Here is a 19,763-nt window from a genome sequence, read left to right on the forward strand (position 1 = left end):
CATTGACGAGCAGCTACATACCTGGTACTACTATTGGTGTTTTCTTAAAAGTGCATTAGGGAGAAATGCTGTCATGGTAAAATGATTTGAGGGAAATCTGGTGTCAAAGTTGTCATATTGAAAGAAATGGGAACAGGGCTTAGAAAGGGAGCTACAGGCCTATTGTGAAGCCTGTTCATTATTTTTAAGAGCAGATGAGAGACGAAACACCCTAAAAGAAGTAACTTTGTCACCTATTGTAATATTTGTAGCACATAATTAACACTGATACATTGTGACGAATAAGAATTGTCATTATTGTTACCAATATGGCACCTCTAAGTGGACATTGAGGTTTTGCGCCTTTAGCCACTAGGTGGTGTTGTGGTTCTTTAATGACAACCTCTAAACACCCCGCTCCGTCCCCGAAGACAGGTTATTGGAAACATTAAAATTGGAAACATTTGAATGAAATACTACCAAATTAATAAACATATTAAAAAGGTACATTTAAATGATGACGGTTTGATGTTTTGGGGGGACGAAACATTCACAAGCAGCAAAGAGGAGGAGACGGCTGCTGAGGTCAGTGGAGTGATGACTAGGAGACCTGAACATAGAGAGGAAAAAACATGCATAGGAAATGTGGTGCCATTTTTGGTTTATTATCTTATAAGACAGCAAAGCTGCTGTGTAATGTACGGTGTGTCTTTCCTTCATCAGGAAGAGAATCTGTGGTAAGGTCAAAGGTCCATGCAGACAGTCTAATAATAGCCATAACGTGTGATAATGATGTCTTACTCTCGCCCTCTTGGCACATACGCTCTCTGTCCAAATGGAGCATGTCACATCTCCTTCCTCTCTCACACCACCTACATGTTCCCCCTTATCTCCGCTACCCTCTCCTTCCTTTTAATCATCTCACCGCTTTCAACTTCTGCAGAACAATGTCTTTGGAAAGGCAAAGTGTAACACAGATCCTGGAGATCTCCTGACATTGTGTACCAAATAACCTGGAACTCATAGCTTACAACAGGGGTGTCCAAAGTGCGGCTCAGGGGCCAGTTGCAGCACACGGCTGTTGTTTTATTGGCCTGCAGCACATACTAAAGCTATAATTTCATTGGAAAACTAAACTAACTAAACTAAACTAAACTAAAAAACAGTATTCATGGAAAATCAGCACTAGCTTTTACAAGACAAAATGTAAAAAAAGATAAAAAATGACATGAACAACAAGGTAATATTATGAGGAAAATAACATAATTTTGGGAGCATAACATTTAAATTTTAAAGAAAATAGCGCTGTGGCGCTTATCCTTGTTAGGATTGCAGGGATATGCTGGAGCCTATCCCAGCTGATTTCAGGCGAGAGAGTACACCCTGGACTGGTTGGCACCCAATCACAGGGCACACACAACACAAAACATTTTGGCAGAATTTGGTTGGAAAAATTTACAATATTATGGTACAACAAAGTCATAATATTATGAAAAGTTAGATATAATGAGTGAGGTGCCAATCAAAATTTCATAGTTCAGCGATCATTAGGTAGCAGTGATGTAAATTCTGTCTCTTTTTAGAGATCAGTTTCTATTGGTTCAGTGGACTAAAAAAACCAAAAAGCAGGTTCTTTGTGAATTACTAAATGTGAAAAAATACACAATATCACACTATTTCAATTGACATTTTAATCCTCAATGAACACCAAAACAAAGACCTGTCTTTTCGCGTGCAAATTTCTAACTATTTACAATCAAACAACACAAATCAAAAAGAAAAAACAGCAATCATGTCACACTGGCATTATTAAAAACAAAACAAGTGCCTCAGCTCTTAGGGCTGATCTTGTTCCTCTTTTCTGTTGAAACACAATGAATAAACTTGGTACTTCATTTAAATTTGGTCATCACATCTTCAAAATAAAATAATTGTAATATTTTATCTTGACCAGCACCTGTCAAAGTCTAGACAGCGTAATAATTCCATCCGGACTCGCCTCCAGCCTATTAGTGGTCAACATAATAGGACCACTATTGTCAAAGATTTACAAGCAGTTGGAATTCTGTGAGGCTTCAGAGGTAAGTTGGTAAGAGGTAACATCTTCGTAGTGATGTTGTCAGGTATAAGTTGAGAGCTGTTTTGTTTATTTCATGTTGGTAGAAAAGTTGACCGACTTTTCGGCTTATAGCTGCAACCTTTAACAATACATGTGCGAGGCATGATTCATAATCTAGTGTTAATTTTTCAAAACTAACAGTTACCAGCACCAGTATTTAGTGTTGCTAGGTAGCCTGTGGCATCGTGAGTGATGCTGAGATATCACTCAACACCTATAGCAAGGCGTTGTGTTAAATATACAGTAGTATTTTATGTTAGCTGCTACAATAACAATATCGCTGTAGCTTGGTTAATATACAGGTGAGTTATGTAAGGGAACACTGTTGGCATTTTTTTGTTACGGCTTTAGCGTCAGAATAGTTGCATCCAAATGACATGCATTGTTAGCTAGCTCATTTTAAGTACTTTTCTGGCATTTATAATGCACAGAAAAGGGAAATAAATACAGTATGTTAATTTTGCCAGAAAACATTGTGATGATCCCCACCTTTGGGAAAATACTGGTCTGATGAGCCTGAACTCCGCATTTCAGAAAAAGAACATCATACCAACAGTAAAATATGGTGGTAGTAGTGTGATGGTCTGTTGTTTTGCTGTTTCAGGACCTGGAAGACTTGCTGTGATAAATGGAACCATGAATTCTGCTTGGGTTCTGCAGCAGGACAATGATCCAAAACACACCAGCAACTCCACCTCTTAATGGCTGAAGAAAAACAAAATGTAGACTAAGCTACCAAAAAAATGCTTGCCTAAATGTGAGGGCTTACTGTCAGCAACTGGCAGTGACAGTGAGCAACATGTGCTCTTGAATTGCTCTTCTTCAAGGTCACAGACTGTACCTGCTCTCTGGACAAATCATTAGGTACACCTGTCTTTACTCCTCCCCTTTATCACCAGGCTCAGTCAGTCTCTCTCTACTTTCTAGTGGTTTCTATCATTCTGTCATCCTCCGCTGGATCTCTGTTTCCATCTGACGCTCCCTCCGGCTCGCATCCATCACAACACCTTCATCCCCACGGCCTGCACACACATACACACGCACACACAATCATCCATCAGGCTCACAGTGTCCACTTGGACACACAAAGGTCTCCAGCAATGTGTTGCTCCATCACTCATTCGCTTAGCTGCCTTACTTTAGAGACGAGTCGCTGCGCTGCAGCTTCATTACCATGGCAACAGCATCCTCCATCAATAACCAGTGGACAGAGCTGATGTTGCTGGGAAGGGAAAAGATGGGTGAACATGAAGTCCTAGTGCATTTCAAGTTCTTGAAGTGACTGCACCCGATGTTAGATTCACCAGGTTGCAGCGTGGAGGTTCAATATGTTGCAGAATGCAGCAGGGAGTCGCTTCTGAAAACAAGCATTAAAAAAACAAGCATGTTGGGAAGAAAATAGAGACTATCTACCAGTCAGTAGGAATATTTGAGACAAAAAACATCTCATTCTGCAGAGTTCTTCACGGTGTCACGCCAACTCTAGTTTTCCATGCATCTGTTGTCTGTTGTGTCGCAGCCAAACTCTTAAATTCAACATGATGAACCTTAGTTAGACCCAGAAAGACAAATGAATAAATGAGCGAGGAAAGAATAAACAATGTCAAGTGCTGTCAGGAAGCGGAGAACACCTCAGTCATTCGTCAGACTTTAGCAGGCTACGTTTTGTTTTGGGTAAACGCCACATTCCCCCAAGGCCTGCCGCTGATGAAATATGAATACGTCCACACAGGAGCGCTTTAATATTGATGTTGTTTGCTGCAGGCCTTGTTGGATGTTCTAGTGCAAGCTTTCCAGATGCATTTAGCACATAGTTTAAATGCAATCAGCTGTAATTGGCAAAACATTTTAATATACTTACACAATATTCAAATTTTTGGGGGTTTGACTCTACAGCTGCCAAAATTAATCTATTAATTGACACTTAATCAATTACCCAATTAATCAACAACTGTTTTGGTCATCGAGTAAACATGTCAATATTTAAATACGTAAATGTCCACATCAGAGACACCTGATGAAATTAGCCAAATACATACAGGTGTACGCCACTACACGAGTGGCTATAAAAGTGTGAGCAAAATGAGCCAAACATACACTTGACAATGGCTTTAGCCTTGCTAGAGGACATCCCAAATGGTGCCATTAGAAGGGAGCGTGTATTCACCACTCCAGATGAACCGATGCCATTCGGGCCAGACAACGTGTGCTTTCAGCCAAATGAAGAGGCCAGGACACATAATTCACTCAGTAATCAGTACATGAATGTTTTATTTATGTCTGTGAGAACACATCAGTTGCTCCAGGTGATCATTGATGCCACGGATTCCCTTCACAAATCCTTCTTGCGTCTCCAACACAGCAAGGATGACGATGCGGACGGTTGGGCCAACATCTGTAGGTGGCGGTTGCTACGCACTGGAGCGTCTGATACCGGAGGTACCAGGGACACTGGAATCCCCTGGGCCTGAGACAACCCTGCACCCCTGTGAGCACGGTCCCATCCCATCATGGCAGCCTCTCTTTGTCGGATGGGGTGAATTGGCGTTCTTCTTTCCTTCCACCTGTTTTGGCCACCCTGCTCCACTGGACTTCCACCTCGGGATGTGACCACTTCCTTTTTCATTGAGGAGGAGCTCCATCTCATAGTTGGTGAAATTCCTCTTCTTTCCTAAACGATGCATTTTGTTTTATGATCCAAAAGACAGCAGAAACGGACATGCTGGGTATATTTATACAAACTAGCATATTTAAATGTGAGCGTGACGAGGGAGGAGTCTGGTGCTTAAGTCCACGTAGATTGGGATTACAAAGGAAATGTGCTTGGATTCATGCTTAGGCATGGTTTTATGCATCTCTCCAATTTGTGCGTTTTAAGTGTACGCCATGCTTCAATTGGAAATCCATGGAAGTCGTTGTGCATCAGGCCCCTGGTGTTTCTGCACTTATTTGCTCTGTCGGTTCCAATCTCCTGGTTCCGAATGAAGAGACGGAAATTCAAAATGTGATTCATTGATTAATCCAAAATAAATAATGGACCAATTTATCAGTTATTAAAATAATTGTTAGTTAGAGCCCTATTTGACAGAAACATTCCGTTTCCAAAAATTCAAAAAATTGAGTTTGAATGTTTGTATATTTAGGACTTTTTCCACAATGACACAAATGTGCTCCTTCCACATGACCATTAAACATTGTCACTGCTTTTTTTGTAGGGTTTAAACATGGCAAAATCCAAAAATGTGGTCCATCTCATTAGAAGTGATACGTGCTTTATGTTGGATCTGTCATGTCCTTTTTAAAGTACTCCAACACCATCTCCACCTTAGCCACGTCTGCGACCCTCTGCCAAGCTGACATCTCTTGTCTGATTCACAGCATGGCTTCAAGGCTTTACAAACTGCAGCTTTTCTTCTTCTTCATCCCCAATCAAGCCAGTCAGCGGCAGCCCAGCCTCCAGAAAACTCTTTGGTGGTCCCCTTTGACCCTGTGGTGTGCTCACGCTTTCTGCTCCCTTCATGGCCATTCAAGTGGAGCAAACACGCACCCGGAGCCAAGCAAGCATCCTGAAGCGTTGTTATGTTTTGGAAGAGTCCAGAGGATCATGCTGCCAGAGGAGTTTGGCCAGCATGCAATCATCTAATTGCATTGAGAGCTTCTCACCTCTTGTCTCATTCGCACCTGGAAGGCGTGCTATTTGTCCTGTGTGGCTGACTTATTTATTACTCACGTGTAGGAAATTAAAAGTGTCTGAGCTCCTTTCTTCCAGTTACACTCTCAAAGTGTTGGAGGTTAAAGGTCGGATACACACGTGAACCAAATCGCTGCCTTTTGCCAGCAGACAAAAGGAACTCGCTTTGCCTTGCACCTGCGGTGGCGAGGGTGCCGCAGTGGAGTGTCGAATGCATTCATTTTACATTTTTGGAGCCACTTCAGCGCCACCTGCTGCCGCTTAAATCCTTGATTTCCCATGACTCCTTGTGGTTGCTCCCACCCAGCTGCGTCTGGAGGAAAAAGGCAGCAATGAAGAGGTTTGCTAGACAGATCTCTAAAAAAGATACATGTACAAAAGACAGGCTTGCACGGCATTAGCGAGGCAAGCTTGGAATTGACTTATGTGTACATATGGAACGACAGGTACCCTTAACGCAGGCATACAGCATGAGGGCTGTTTTCAAGAGGGCTTATGTGAAAGCTTTGAAAGGTTACGCACAGTTTGCAGCAAAAAAAAAAGCTCTAAAAGATGTGAACTTGCTGCTAGTTTGTTGGGAGACCATGTAATTATGACAATATGGAGCCTTAATCCCCAGAGCGTGCAGATGGAATGATAATAACACGGCTAAATGTGTCCTCTGTCATCTTAAACTGTGTGCTGAAGCTGATAAGGAGTGACACTTAAATCACATTTGACTGCAGTTCTAACTCTCCACCTTGCTGTCACACTGATCAAATACAACAGGCACAACATCAGCTACGACATCTTGTCTTAATATTTCTCAGGATTATCATCATAGCTGTTTGTAGGACATCTTTAGATGGTAAAGGTGTACCTAATGAGGTGACCAGTTGCTGACCAAAATAATAACTGTAAGATACAATACGTAGGTTATGTATTGTTTGTCATTCAGGCTACGGTAGTATGCAGGAAAGCAAGGCGGTGTGGGTGTCCATAGGGCAGCCTGGGGGCCATTTATAATTTAACAGGGAAAACAAAAAAAGGTTTTAGATTTTACAAGAATTATTTCACTGAAAAAAGTTGAACAAAGAGTACTCCTGTTTGCATCTTTCATTCTATCATGTGACATTATCATCTTGCAATCAAGGAACAGATGTCAAACATCATTCCTTGATCATAAACCAGAAGTGCTGACATCATCCAAATTGAGTCCAACAGATTTAATATTTGAATTTTATTTAAATATTTGGAAAATGGTTAAATTCCACCCTCGGCCATCTCTGTGTGGAGTTTGCATGTTCTCCCCGTGCATGCGTGGGTTTTCCTCCCACATTCCAAAAACATGCTAGGTTAATTGGCGACTCCAAATTGTCCATAGGTGTGAATGTGAGTGTGAATGGTTGTTCGTCTATATGTGCCCTGTGATTGGCTGGCGACCATTCCGGGGTATACCCTGCCTCTCGCCCAAAGACAGCTGGGACGAATGAATATTTGGAAAATATGAGGTAAAAAAAAGAGCAAAGACTGACTTTCATACTAATAATACACTTTTTCACCTGTATCACAAAGCTGAGATGCAGAGTTCTGTTGAAATATATAAAATATTTAGCATATCAGCATGTGGTGCTTAAAGAAATATCAGTATGTAGCACACACTGGAAAAAGTTTGGACACCCCTGATCTAGCAGGAAGTAGGAGTTGTTAAGTATGTAAGTGTAAGCTATAGGCTGAATTATGACATGTGCCCTCTGTATTCATAAAACAGTAAATGTGTCGCTCCATTGCGCCCCCTGTGGGCTGGGGTAAAAGTGCTTTGTAGTAGTCCAGATATCCTCCTATACAATTCTAGACAATGAAGTCCCACCTGTTCCCCCTGCAATGATGTTTTGCTTGATGCTGGTCATGTTTTTCCAATCATACCAAATTGTGTCCCAAATGTCATGATGATATGCCTAAAGTTACAGAGGGATTTTTGTTAGCTTGAAGAAATACCTCCATTACTATTACAGGTGCTAGGAATAAGGTGGACCTGCATGTTAATATGGACATTCATCACAGGAGGCGCTCTCACCCCAGGCTGTCCATGACTCCAGGCTAACTTGCGTCACTTCTTTGAATTGAAAGGCCCATTCCATTCCGTGTGTGTGCACCATTGTTCCTCCTCCGTCACTGGTCGAAGCAGAGATGATAAACTCCCTCCCAGACGGCATCCTTTTGGCCTAAATTTGCTTGTTGCCACGGAAACAACAGCATACTGCTCTTAAAGTGGAGGTGATCCCCCCCCAAAAAAAGACACGTGATGATGGTCGCTGTGTGTCTTCTGACGCACGTGGCAGCAAACTTCTCTCATCCCTCGTCATCCTCCCTAATTCCTTCATTCCTGTCTCAGCTGTGTGAGGCAGTTGGCAATGCTTTGCTTCCTTTGCCGATGCAGTCAATCCTCCCTGTGTGTGTGCGTTCTTCACTTTCACTTGTTTCTCTTCACTGCGGTGCTTTGATTTAAACCGGAAAGCTCGGAGCAAAGAGGTCTCGCACACATACACAACAAAGTGAATCAGAAGACTACATGTTAACGCCCTAACTGGCACCCGGGGCGAAACCACTGTTACAACCTAATGAGACGACACACACACACACACACACACACACAGTCTGTCTCTTTGGGGAACATCAGAAGAGTCTGACAGCAAAGGGGTCCCGAGGCAACAGGAAAGGATCCACGTCCTTGGTGGCCGCTGGTCATTCATTAGCCGCAGTTGAGATGATCCTAATTGAACTTGCTGACTCACATCCAGCAATGCTTCCCTAAAGTGTGCGACAAGTGCTTGGTGACCAGCGTGGGCGTTCCAGCAGATGTGCATCCAAGTGATGTTAATGTTAGGTTGGGACTTACCCCCTAGCGAGGATATCGTGTACATATCGTACACCGGCGTGTTATTCTACCAAGAATCACCCTGTTCTTTTCATGCCCAACACGCTGAAGCCAGGCTAAACTTTGGGAAGCGATAGAACAACATAGAAGGAATAATATCTGGAGAGCGAATGCTCCTGCAGCTCGTGACGGCTCTACTTCTCTCCGGCACTGACTGTTGCAATTGTTCTGTATCTACTCCTTTTTCTAGTAAATTGGAGTTTCCCAGACTCATTTCACAGCTGCTTAGAACAAAAGAACCCAGGAGGCCCAGTAAAAGGACCACTCGCTCCCACCAATTTCTTGTGCTATCATGCAATACAACATAGAAAACAGGCTTGATTGTGCAAGTTGAGATAAAAGAAAAAATACAGGTCTTGGTTATCGTATTTGCGACCAAAGGTAGCAAATGTCTGGAGTATTGCATGATGCCCACGAGAAATTTGGCCAACAAAAGGAAGATAAAGAAATAAAAGACTTGATTGTTGCATGGTTACCGTAGGCGGTCAGCTGGGAAAAGGATAAAAGGAATAGAAGATTGTGTTATTATGTTCCTGGGAGAAGGCAGTATCTGTACATGACATTCCCACCAGTGGGAAAAGTCCCATCCTAACATTAGCATCCTGCAAGCTCCTGGCTGCATGGTGTCAGACAGGTGGGAAATTGTCCCCATGATCATACCTCCTTTGGAACGCTGATACTTTATTCCACGATTGCTGTTACATGGCAGTAACCACCAATCATTGCAAGGCAGTGAGTCTAACGCCACCCATTCAGGACCCTTCTACAAAAATAAGTCACTTTAGCCAATACCCAAGATACCCTAGAACCTAGGTTCCCAAAGTGGTACACCAATTACCAAATGTCTGAAGGGTACGCCACTGTAAAATGTTTGGGAACCAGTGTCCTCGAAGGAAAAATGTGTCTTCTTTCAGGAGAGATCAATTCAGGGATTATGGAAGCAAAAGGGGATTACAACACCCCTCCCCCCCTCTCCCATAAGGGTCACAAAGTAGTCTCTCTCTGGACCGACTTGCCTCTCCTCCGCTTGCTGCATCGTCACTGAAAAAGGTCATCCTTGTCTTCAGGACCCTTCCAGGAATGAAAAGGCTGGCTTCTGTTGTGACACTGGACACCTTCAATAGTTCACTCCAGGAGGGATGGAGAACCTGGTAAAATACCTTACTACACAATACTAAAATAAAGGTCTATCTAAAGGTCACATTTTACAGTATTTTCCACCAGTTTTAAACAACAGTATATTGGAAGTGTGAAAATTGAGTTTTGATACTGGACAGTTTTATGTCTGTAGCTTTAATGCTAATGAGCTGTGTTTGTCCACGCCTGTCTGAGAAGTGCTATTCTGCAGAAATAACGTAAATCCAATGAATGTGTTCCAAAACATGTTGTTGCATACGGCAAGGGATAAATGAACATTTAAGGTTACTTTAACATTCATTGAAGACATGGTTGTTGACAAAGATGGTGATGTCTCACATTGCAACTTTTTTTTTTGGCTACATTTGAGGTTATTTTGCAGATGCGATCAATAAGGAAAGCAGAGACTTGTGGTATAACTGTGTTAGTTAGGTAAGACATACAGAGTCAGCCACTGATCATAGACGGGTGATGGCGCCGACTTACACTTCCTGTTTCCGTGTATTAGCAAGCTAATAGGCTGCTAACGAGGTTTTGTGCCTAAAAATAAATTAAACACAGCTGGACTCACACAGTGTATTAATAACGTGACAACACATGCATCATATTGTTTGCTAACCTGAGGCAAAATTTCAGCACACATTTTTGAGCTAACTTGGGGGTACGCTAACTGAGGTTCCACGGTAGACTGTAACTCTGCACCCGTCCAAAGTCATAGATGCCACATGGCACACTCTGTACAACAACATAACATTAAGGGGTGGGACAGTACACCAATGTTCACATAAACATAGCTATATGCTAACACTATAGTCACATTTTAACAGCAGCGTCATGCTAGGTTAGCCTGTTTGCTGAAGGAAACTGAAAAATCAGATGGACTAAGATGTGTAGCAAGGTCTGTTTTTCTGCGGGAGATTACAGATTTTTTACAAGTACTGTTGTAAATTCCCTTGTTGTAAATTTCATGTTTAGTACAGGCACTGTTCAGGGCAGACTTCATCTTGGGGTTTGTACCAGGCAACTTGCGGGCAACTAAGAGGTCCTCAGTAGGACCACAGGAGCCATCCTGCAACATTAGAAAGATTGTCCTTGTGACTGCGTTAGCGGTAAAGGTGAGTTAATGTGCTGTTAACTATCGTTCACGATCTATTTAAATGCAAATTAGGTTGGTGAATATCGCTCATTGTTTTGTGTGCGCCAGTGTATTATGCTGACATTTGAAGTGCTAGCTAACCTGTTGGCGCCCTTTTCGTTGTGAAGCCAAATACAGCATATGTGTGTGTGTGTGTGTGTGTAAATTAGCATGTGCTCCTCTAAGATCGTGGCTTACATTTATGGTAATGTTCATTCATTAAATAAACCAGATTCATTAAGACATTATACTCCTCACAAATTAACCTGTTGGATGGAAATTGGACTGTAAAGAATTAAAGTCTATACAGTTCTGTTACTGTACCCGACTCATTCTCTGACCGGAATTCTGGTGTGGATAAAGTCCTCCAGCGAACCCACCTAAAACACAGTCAGCTCTCCCCCACAAATGCTGTTATAACATCACTATACATGTTGCATAATAGGGATCAGTTTTTGATGATCATACGTATCTCATTAAAAGCTATCATATATAACAAAAAAAACTCCTGTTTGTTTTGGCTGATGAAATGTAAACAACGTGTCAATCAAAAAAGTCAAGGTTGTAAGAGTCATCACTCACCATCATGTGACGCCTCCTCCATCACACCATCCAGTTTGGCCTCACACTTCCACTTCAATCAAGAGCAAGCGTGTTATTAGTGACACACTGTCCGTAACTAAGCGTGTCCACAAGTGTCTGCCGCCAGAAAAAACACCATTGGGCCCTTCACCGATCACTTTGTGGCGGCTGATCGATGGACCCAGTTGTGCGACAGGCGTGATTGATTCAGTGGGCTTCATCAGTGCCTAAGCTGATATCCCATGAGGCTGTCAGGGCGCATCATCACCCAGCCGTGCAGGAATGTCCTTATGGGCAACACATGAGGAGGGGAACAGAATGACAATTAAAAGCTTAAGTACAATTGAACTATAAATTGCATTGTGTTAATGCTGAGCGATACCAAAGATAAATAGCGGATAAATAGTGGACAGCGGCGCAGGTTAATCCATCACAGCTTGAAATATCAGAGTGTTCCTACAAGGATTGATGCCCTCCCTGCGCTGCTCACCGTCAGATAAGATGGTCTTTATTGTCATTGTGCAGTCACCTAAACAACAAAATCTAGAACAGCAGAATCTGTAAAGTGCTTAAGAGTATTATAAAGGCACGAGCAACCATAAAATTAGCTGTCAAATGAATTTTCTAATCAAATCTAATCAAATTTAACACAGTTTCAACTATGTTAGTGAGTGAATGCAGTATCTTCTGGTTTCAGTGAAGATGCTGTGAAATAAAAGATTTTGGAAATACAATATTACACTTATTTATGTAAGAATACACAAAAAAATCAAGAAATTAAACTCCTATGAGCTATTTATGTTATCATCATTAGATCTGTCCAAACAAATGTACCTTTAGTTGTATTAGCCATTAAAGTAAAGTAAAGAAAGTAATATTTTTTTTCCATGACTGAATATTGTATTGGAATTCTAGAATAAGGTTGTAAAAGAGCGTGAGACTCTACGTGACTGTGTGGGGTCGATATACTCTGCCTCCGTCTGCCTTCGTAACAGAGAGATATGGCTTGACATGATGCGCATGTTAATGTTCATCCATGCCGCTTATCCTCATTAGAACCGCCGGTGTAGGCTGGAGTCTATCCCAGCTGACCTTGGGCAAGAGGCATAGTATCTGGGAACTCTCTTTGAAACGCTCTTTACAAATTGCAGTTTTCCATGCCGCAATACACAGAACGGAATCACGTTAACCACACCCCAGCAATAGACGTATTCAGTTCAAGTTAACTTTATTTGTAGGTAAAGACAGAACAAGTACAATAACCACTTCCCTTTGTTTGTATTTTTAGTTTAGTGTGTGCTCCTCATTCAGTATGGTCCTCCATTCCTCCATTCCATTCCAAATGTAAACTAAAGTAACTAATGAATCAGGAAGGAACATCATCATCATTCAAAACCAGACATTTGGACTATGAAAGCGTACACAAACACGTTGCTTACTTGCTGATACATGAATATTATAAAAAACAGCAAAAAAAAAAAAAACCCAAGAAGACTTATGGCAGTAATGGTGCAGCTTGCTTTGATGGCTGACTAACATGGAGAAATGATAGCGGGGCGGCGGCGTCACGTGACCAATGTATGCCCGGCGAGGACGAGCGGGAGGGGAGATTGTTGTGCTGCAGTTTGCTTGTCTAACACAACAGCATTCATTGGTCTGCATTCCTTATCAATATTAAGGAGGTGGGTGGAGGCAGGGGGGCGTGGCTATCAGCTCTGACATACTTTACATTGCTGGCTCATTTGGTGTGTGTGTGTGAATATACCATTTTTTGTTACCCTTTGGAGCTGCGGCGTTGTAGGAAAACATACATTTGCTTGTGCGTTAGACCCCCCCCCCACTACACACACAGCGGGTATGCAAAGCCAAGTGCTGCTGCTGCTTGGTCGTTTCCAGTCTCTTATTAGTCAGGCTAATTCACATCACTTGATGGAGGATTCATTAGTTAATAATAATCACCATTTCCATGTGACGCCAAGGTGGGAACATGACACGGAAAGCCACCCGGCGCGCCCCCCTCCCTCCGCCCATGGCCGCTACTGATACAGTAACACTTCTCCCCCCTCCCATTTTGCCGCTTTGTGCTTTACCAAAAAATTGTGCGTCCTCATGGCAGGTGAGATGACCCTGTTTCCCCATGTGCTTTACCTCATGCTCCCAAGAAATAGTCCCGACCATCTAAACAGATCACACATTCCCAGAATGCACTATGACTTGCAAAATAAAAGGCAAATGATTTAAAACCTTCTGAGAAAAGCATTGATAATATGAAGTCGTGGCATTATTGCAAGTTAGTGTTTAAGACTAGTGATGGAATGTAGCTCAGTCTAGCTGGGATCATTAGCTGAATAATTATTATTTACTATATTACACTGTCATATATATTCATCCTGTCTGCTCTACCGTCCCACCCTCTACCCCTCCCACCTAGCCGCTGGATAACGTAAAGTACAGCCACACTTGAGAGTTGCATATGTGAAGAAAAGGCATCTTCCACCTTCTCACAGTCTCCACAATCATATAACCAGACAATGCACACCCCCATCCCCCGTCCTGTCACACTACTCCTCAATCTCCAGGATCAGGTCATCTCCCTCCAGGGAGGAGTCGGCAGTGACGTGCACCGCCTTGACCGTGCCAGACATCGGGGAGTTGACCACCGTTTCCATTTTCATGGCGGAGAGGACACACAGAGGCTGACCTTTCTCCACCTGCAGGGGACAGGTCAACACAACACAGCGACTAAGACGGCAATGGCCAGCACTACTGGGATAAATAAAGGCCAAAAAGTCTTTTAACGTTCACCAAATGTCTCAAGCATGAGGTGATAAGGCAGAGCAGCTAGTTGGACTTTTATTTCCACAAGAGGCAAATTAGCTTTGATGTGCAATACAAAATCACAGCCTGTCTGTTGCCTTCCCTGGCCTAAAGTGTGGAGTCCGACCAACGAAGTGCTGGAAAGACACGGAAGAACCTGCTGGGAAAAAAATGGTAGAAGAACTGACCTTGGATCCGACTTCTACTTTGACCTCCAGGACTTTTCCAGGCATGGGGGCCCCCACCTGACCCTTGATGGACTTCTGGGCCTTGGGATGGAACTTCATCTCCTGGAGAGAGTTGAGACAGCCGTCATTAGCAGACACTAGTGGAGTAGAGACAAGGGCAGTTTCAATTTGAACCTCAACACTTCCACTTAGCATTTAGACAGAATACTGAAAGTGTGTTCCAATGAAAAGTACAGCATAAGTACCTGGTTGCTGCACTCAACACACTCCAGATGGTAAATGTGCAGCAATGTAGCCTAACCCTCGGTCATCCCCATCTTAGCTGAAATTTATGTCATGGAAACACTACACTGTCCATGTTTGTCCATCATGGCCTACCTTCATGGCGACTGTGTCTTTGACCAGCACAGATCTCAGCTGTCCGTTCAGCTCGAAGAAGACTTCCCTCTGGCCGGCCTTGTTCAGGTCGCCCAAAGCCAACGCCTTGATGTGCAGAATCTTGCCTCTCTCCAGCTCCACCTGTAGGCCAGTGCAGAAAAAACATCCATAAATCATTCTCATTATTGTCAATAATCAGACACACCAAATCATAGAAGAGCCAGTTGTCGTCCACTTTCCAAAGATTATGACATAGTGGAATTACATGCACGCCACTTTGGGAGAAAAGAGACTGGGAGAATGTCGACTGCAATCGAAATATTCAGTTATTATGTTGTTTTGTTGGTTAGCGCACAGACCTCACAGCTAGGAGACCAGGGTTCAATTCCACCCTCGGCCATCTCTGTGTGGAGTTTGCATGTTCTCCCTGTGCATGCGTGGGTTTTCTCCGTGTACTCCGGTTTCCTCCCACATTCCAAAAACATGCTAGGTTAATTGGCAACTCCAAATTTTCCAAAGGTATGAATGTGAGTGTGAATCGTTGTTTGTCTATATGTGCCCTGTGATTGGCTGGCGACAAGTCCAGGGTGTACCCCGCCTCTCGCCAAAAAGACAGCTGGGATAGGCTCCAGCACCCCTGCGACCCTTGTAAGGAAAAGCGGTAGAAAATGAATGAATGAATGAATGTTGGTTTGTTGTCATGGCTCACTTCTGGTCATGTGACAGGTCAGTAATTTCAACTTTTTAAAAAGCTGTGAATTGCTCGTCTACATGGAAACAACATTTTCAGATTTTCCCACAAAAAATACAATATCAGGTCCTCTGGAACGCTGAGAGGATGAGAAGCTGAAATGGTAAAAAACTTGAATGCAGATAGTCGCTTCGTCTACTGGCTAGCGCTTGACAGGCCTCTAAACTGGTAGAGATGTGTGGTCAAGGGATGGGGATCAATGTTAAGGGGTGGACTGTGTGGGATGATCACTCATATTGGAGTGTTTTTGTCAATAAGTCACTATGGCTACGTCTCTTTCATTGTCATCATCACTTTATCAAACTTTTCCTCAGCATCCCTTAGAAACAATACTGTATATAGCACAAAATCCACAACCATTCTTAATGCCTGGTTCAGAGCAAAAGTCCAAATAATTAAGAGTACACCATTAAAAACAGAAGCACTCTGACAGTACAAAATAGCATCTTGAAGAAACATAACAGAGTCAAAAGTGATCATTTTAACTCCAGCAAAACAGCACTGATGCTGCATATGAGTGTTCTTCAGTGGCCAATTATAGCGGTTAAACGGATGAGAAGATTAGCAGATTTTTATTCATACTTTCAATATACAAGTCTTGAAAATGTCAGGATAAATAAGAATGATACAAAGTGTGATGGATGGGGTGGGGTGTGGTGGGGGTGAATGTCCAGTTCGGCTCACAACCTAAAGTAATGTGATGGAGTGTGACACCCCTGTTCTGAAGCGTCTCCGAAAGCCAAGACGGAAATACAAGCGGCAGCTGGAAGACAGCGAACAATCTTCTCGCTTCTCCCACGGCTCCAAACGGGCTCTTTGGCTTGTCTTCGCACCCCCCACATCTCATCCCGGTTATACCTGAGCACCCCTGTGAAAACTTGCAGAAAATCCAATTCCTGTTCTGTGATGATTTTGTCTGCCGGCCTCATCAAAAACAGCGGAGTAATTAAGCCCATTGTGTCATCAGGCATAAAACCTCACTTGCGTCCTAAGTCATGTGAGAGCCTCTCACGGCTCCTCATTGTTATTCTCCAAATGAAATCTCATATTTGATTGCTTGTCTTTCACCGCAGTCAAGTACAATGTGCAAAATAGCCAGCTTGTCATTTTCCTTTCTTGCTGGCAGTCAAGTACCAAATAATAATGCTCATAGAATGCAATCTCTTTGTCCAATGGCGCCCTCAAGGCAAAAAACCCCAAAACAAAACAAACTAACAACACTTTCAACACTATACTTAACTAGCTGCTTATTAATAACCTACCTTCTCTGACTTCATGTGTGTGTGTTGGCATCTGAGGAGATCACAAGTGACGGGGGCTACGTTGGTGCAAACCTAAGTTTACATTTCTGTCAAACATGATTAATATAATGGTGATTCTACAGCACAAGCTTTTTATTAGCTGACTGACAGGAGTGTGTGTGCGTGTGTGTGTGTGAGTGAGTGAGACTATAGTTGACGAGATTTGCATCAGTGTGAGAAGTGTGAGACTGTGCCAGATGCTCCTCGCTATTTCCTTCCTCAAAATGTCAACAACTTGAGGCTTTGGATGTTGCGCTTTGACATGCTGTGATGCAGCCTCACTAAATGTGCCAACGTCACCAACGCAGCCTCGTCATCTATTCGCCTACCCACGTGGGAATGGGCCAAAACTCTTTCTGTTAATTCCGCCTCTCACACAAGGGAGAAGGCATAAACAGTATGCTTGGAGTTTGGGCGAGAGAGCGCGGCAAATGGGGAGCCTATTATGCTTTTCCGACCCCTAAATGTTGTTACGATGTTGTATTCTTGTATTAAAAGATGCCAACTCGTCACCCAGTTCCATACAGTGTGCATACAGCGAGAGGAGGTAGTGTGACCAATCGCAGCAGAGTGGGCTCGGCGGGAGGCGTGCCTGGAGGAGGGCTGGGGTGCAGTCAATTATATAGACTATTTGGGCGGAAGGCAGGAAACCCAAGAAATTTCTGTGCAGGTTATTGTGTGTAGCTGCTCTATAGGGGTCCAGAACTCAATACAAATGACTATAATATCCCTATAACGTCCCCTTTAAAGTCGCCAATAAATCCAACATGCATATTTTTGGAATGTGGGGGAAACTAAAGTACCTGGAGAAAACCCACGCATGCATGCGGAGAACATGCAGACTCTGCAGAGAGACATTTGAACCTAGATCTTTCTGATCTCCTGACTGTGTGGCCATCATGCAAATAAATACTAGGGATGTTCCCATCAGGGTTTTATGCTGCCGATACAATCATCCATGAGTGAAATCAGCCAATACCGATCACATACATTCATTCATTCATTTTCTACCGCTTATTCTCACAAGGTTGGAGCCTATCCCCGCTGTCTTCGGGCGAGAGGCGGGGTACACCCTGGACTGGTCGCCAGCCAATCACAGGGCACATATAGACAAACAACCATTCACACTCACATTCATACCTATGGACAATTTGGAGTCGCCAATTAACCTAGCATGTTTTTGGAATGTGGGAGGAAACCGGAGCTATTGATTTATTTTTATAGCTTATTTCAAGCCAAACCAGAACATGAACAAAATGCTGGTATCCACAACTCACCTTTTGTATTTCACAATGCATTTATTTCTAGTCGTCTCACATTACTGAAAACCTGAATGAAAAGCAGGTTTGCCCCACTCTGCTGAGCTCCTACAATTGCATCCGCTGCCCTCTAAACCGCAGATGCAGCTAACATAAAGGGGAGACTTTGAGGGTTGCTGCAAGTGTACATACCTGAGAGTACGAGAGTAAATAAAGCTGCTTGTTCAGTGACTTTAGCTGTACAGGAGTGATACTTTTAGGGCTGGAGGAGAGATATGTTCACTTTCAAAAAGGTGCTAAGTTTGTTTTATGCTCGTTTGTTTTCCACATTTAAGTGTTTGTGGTGTGAACTGTTTTTCTAAAAATGAAATGGTTGAGCTTTTATGTATCGCACGGGTAAAAATGAACACAAATAACAGGCTACACAATTAACAGGAAACAAAGCACCTGTCTCGGTTTGCTAAACAATAAGCGAAGATTCAGGTTGACATTTTATTATACACAGCGATTTGCAAAGCTCCACGCATATTCCCACCTTAGACACAGATAAGGATTGTGGCGGTATTCCCTTCTCATTACAAAACGACCACACTAATGAATGAACTGGATAAGCACATCCACCGGGTATGGAAGCTCACATGTGCTTCATAGAAAATACAGCACTCAGGATGGTGTTGCAAAAGGCAGCACAGTCGCTTTAAGTGCTTTATGCAGTATTTTTTTATTTGCCAACAAATATTATTTGTCCACACTTTACAGTAGTAAGGGAAACTATTTGCATTGTTGATTGATATGTTGCGTAGTTGAATATGGTCGTAAATAAATATTGTCCATCTGCAGTATTAGTGTTGTGTAGTGCGTGGTAGGTTTATAGTATTTGTGTACTTTCTAAATTCATGAAGAGTATTGTGGGTTTGTCATCTCAATGATCCTTTACATAAAATTGTATGACAGAAAAGTTGAGCACATGCTATTGTTTTTACGAATGTGTTTTGTATTGATTACACATACAGTCGTGTGTAACTGACTTGACTTGAAGACTGTGAGATTTCGATATTTTTTATAAATATGTGTACATTATATGTTTTGACTGTGGTGTATGTTAAGTGTGTTTGTCATTTTGCAAACAATCTAGCAACAACACAGAACCCAGGGATTGCAAAGAACAAGAAATGGGAGGTGTTTCACACTGTCAATCATTTACCAACAGTGTGGGATCAGAAGGCGAACTACGTATAGGGCCATTAGAAGCTTTGTCTAAAAGTGAGATAAAAACAACATTTATTATTGGACTCAAACCTACACTTCTTATGCTTAACTGAAACCTTACTTACATAATCAAAACACACTGTCAGCAGCTGAATATTTCTGGTTACAATATTTCCAGGCAAGACTGTGAGGGACAGGAAAAGGGGAGGAATGTCTTACAGTAATTGTAAAATCAAACAGGAATGGAAAAATTTGATTTAACCAAATAAGGTGTATGTTAGGTGACTGCCTAAAGGATGA

General features: G+C 42.6%; 1 protein-coding gene and 1 long non-coding RNA gene across 2 annotated transcripts in view; both read right to left on the minus strand.

Moving 5' to 3' along the window:
* Nucleotides 1-1,870: 1,870 nt before the first annotated feature.
* Nucleotides 1,871-12,077, minus strand: LOC144901850 (uncharacterized). Its single transcript, XR_013629962.1, has 3 exons — nucleotides 11,561-12,077; nucleotides 3,237-6,102; nucleotides 1,871-3,120 (listed from the first exon to the last, which is right to left on the minus strand). It is a non-coding gene; the product is annotated as an uncharacterized LOC144901850 (long non-coding RNA).
* A 694-nt stretch (nucleotides 12,078-12,771) lies between these two features.
* The window catches only part of pcxb (pyruvate carboxylase b), a 219,111-nt gene continuing 212,119 nt past the window's right edge, over nucleotides 12,772-19,763 (minus strand). The window contains exons 25-27 of the mRNA XM_058066386.2: nucleotides 14,944-15,084; nucleotides 14,566-14,667; nucleotides 12,772-14,271 (exon numbers count right to left, since the gene is read on the minus strand). Coding sequence (XP_057922369.2) covers nucleotides 14,122-14,271; nucleotides 14,566-14,667; nucleotides 14,944-15,084 — 393 coding nt within the window. The 3' untranslated portion in view covers nucleotides 12,772-14,121. The remainder of the gene's footprint in view (nucleotides 14,272-14,565; nucleotides 14,668-14,943; nucleotides 15,085-19,763) is intronic.

Source organism: Doryrhamphus excisus, linkage group LG2, assembly GCF_037039965.1.
Source record: "Doryrhamphus excisus strain RoL-2023G ecotype Guam linkage group LG2, RoL_Dexc_Guam_v1.1, whole genome shotgun sequence".
In the NCBI taxonomy this organism is placed as follows: Eukaryota; Metazoa; Chordata; class Actinopteri; order Syngnathiformes; family Syngnathidae; genus Doryrhamphus; species Doryrhamphus excisus.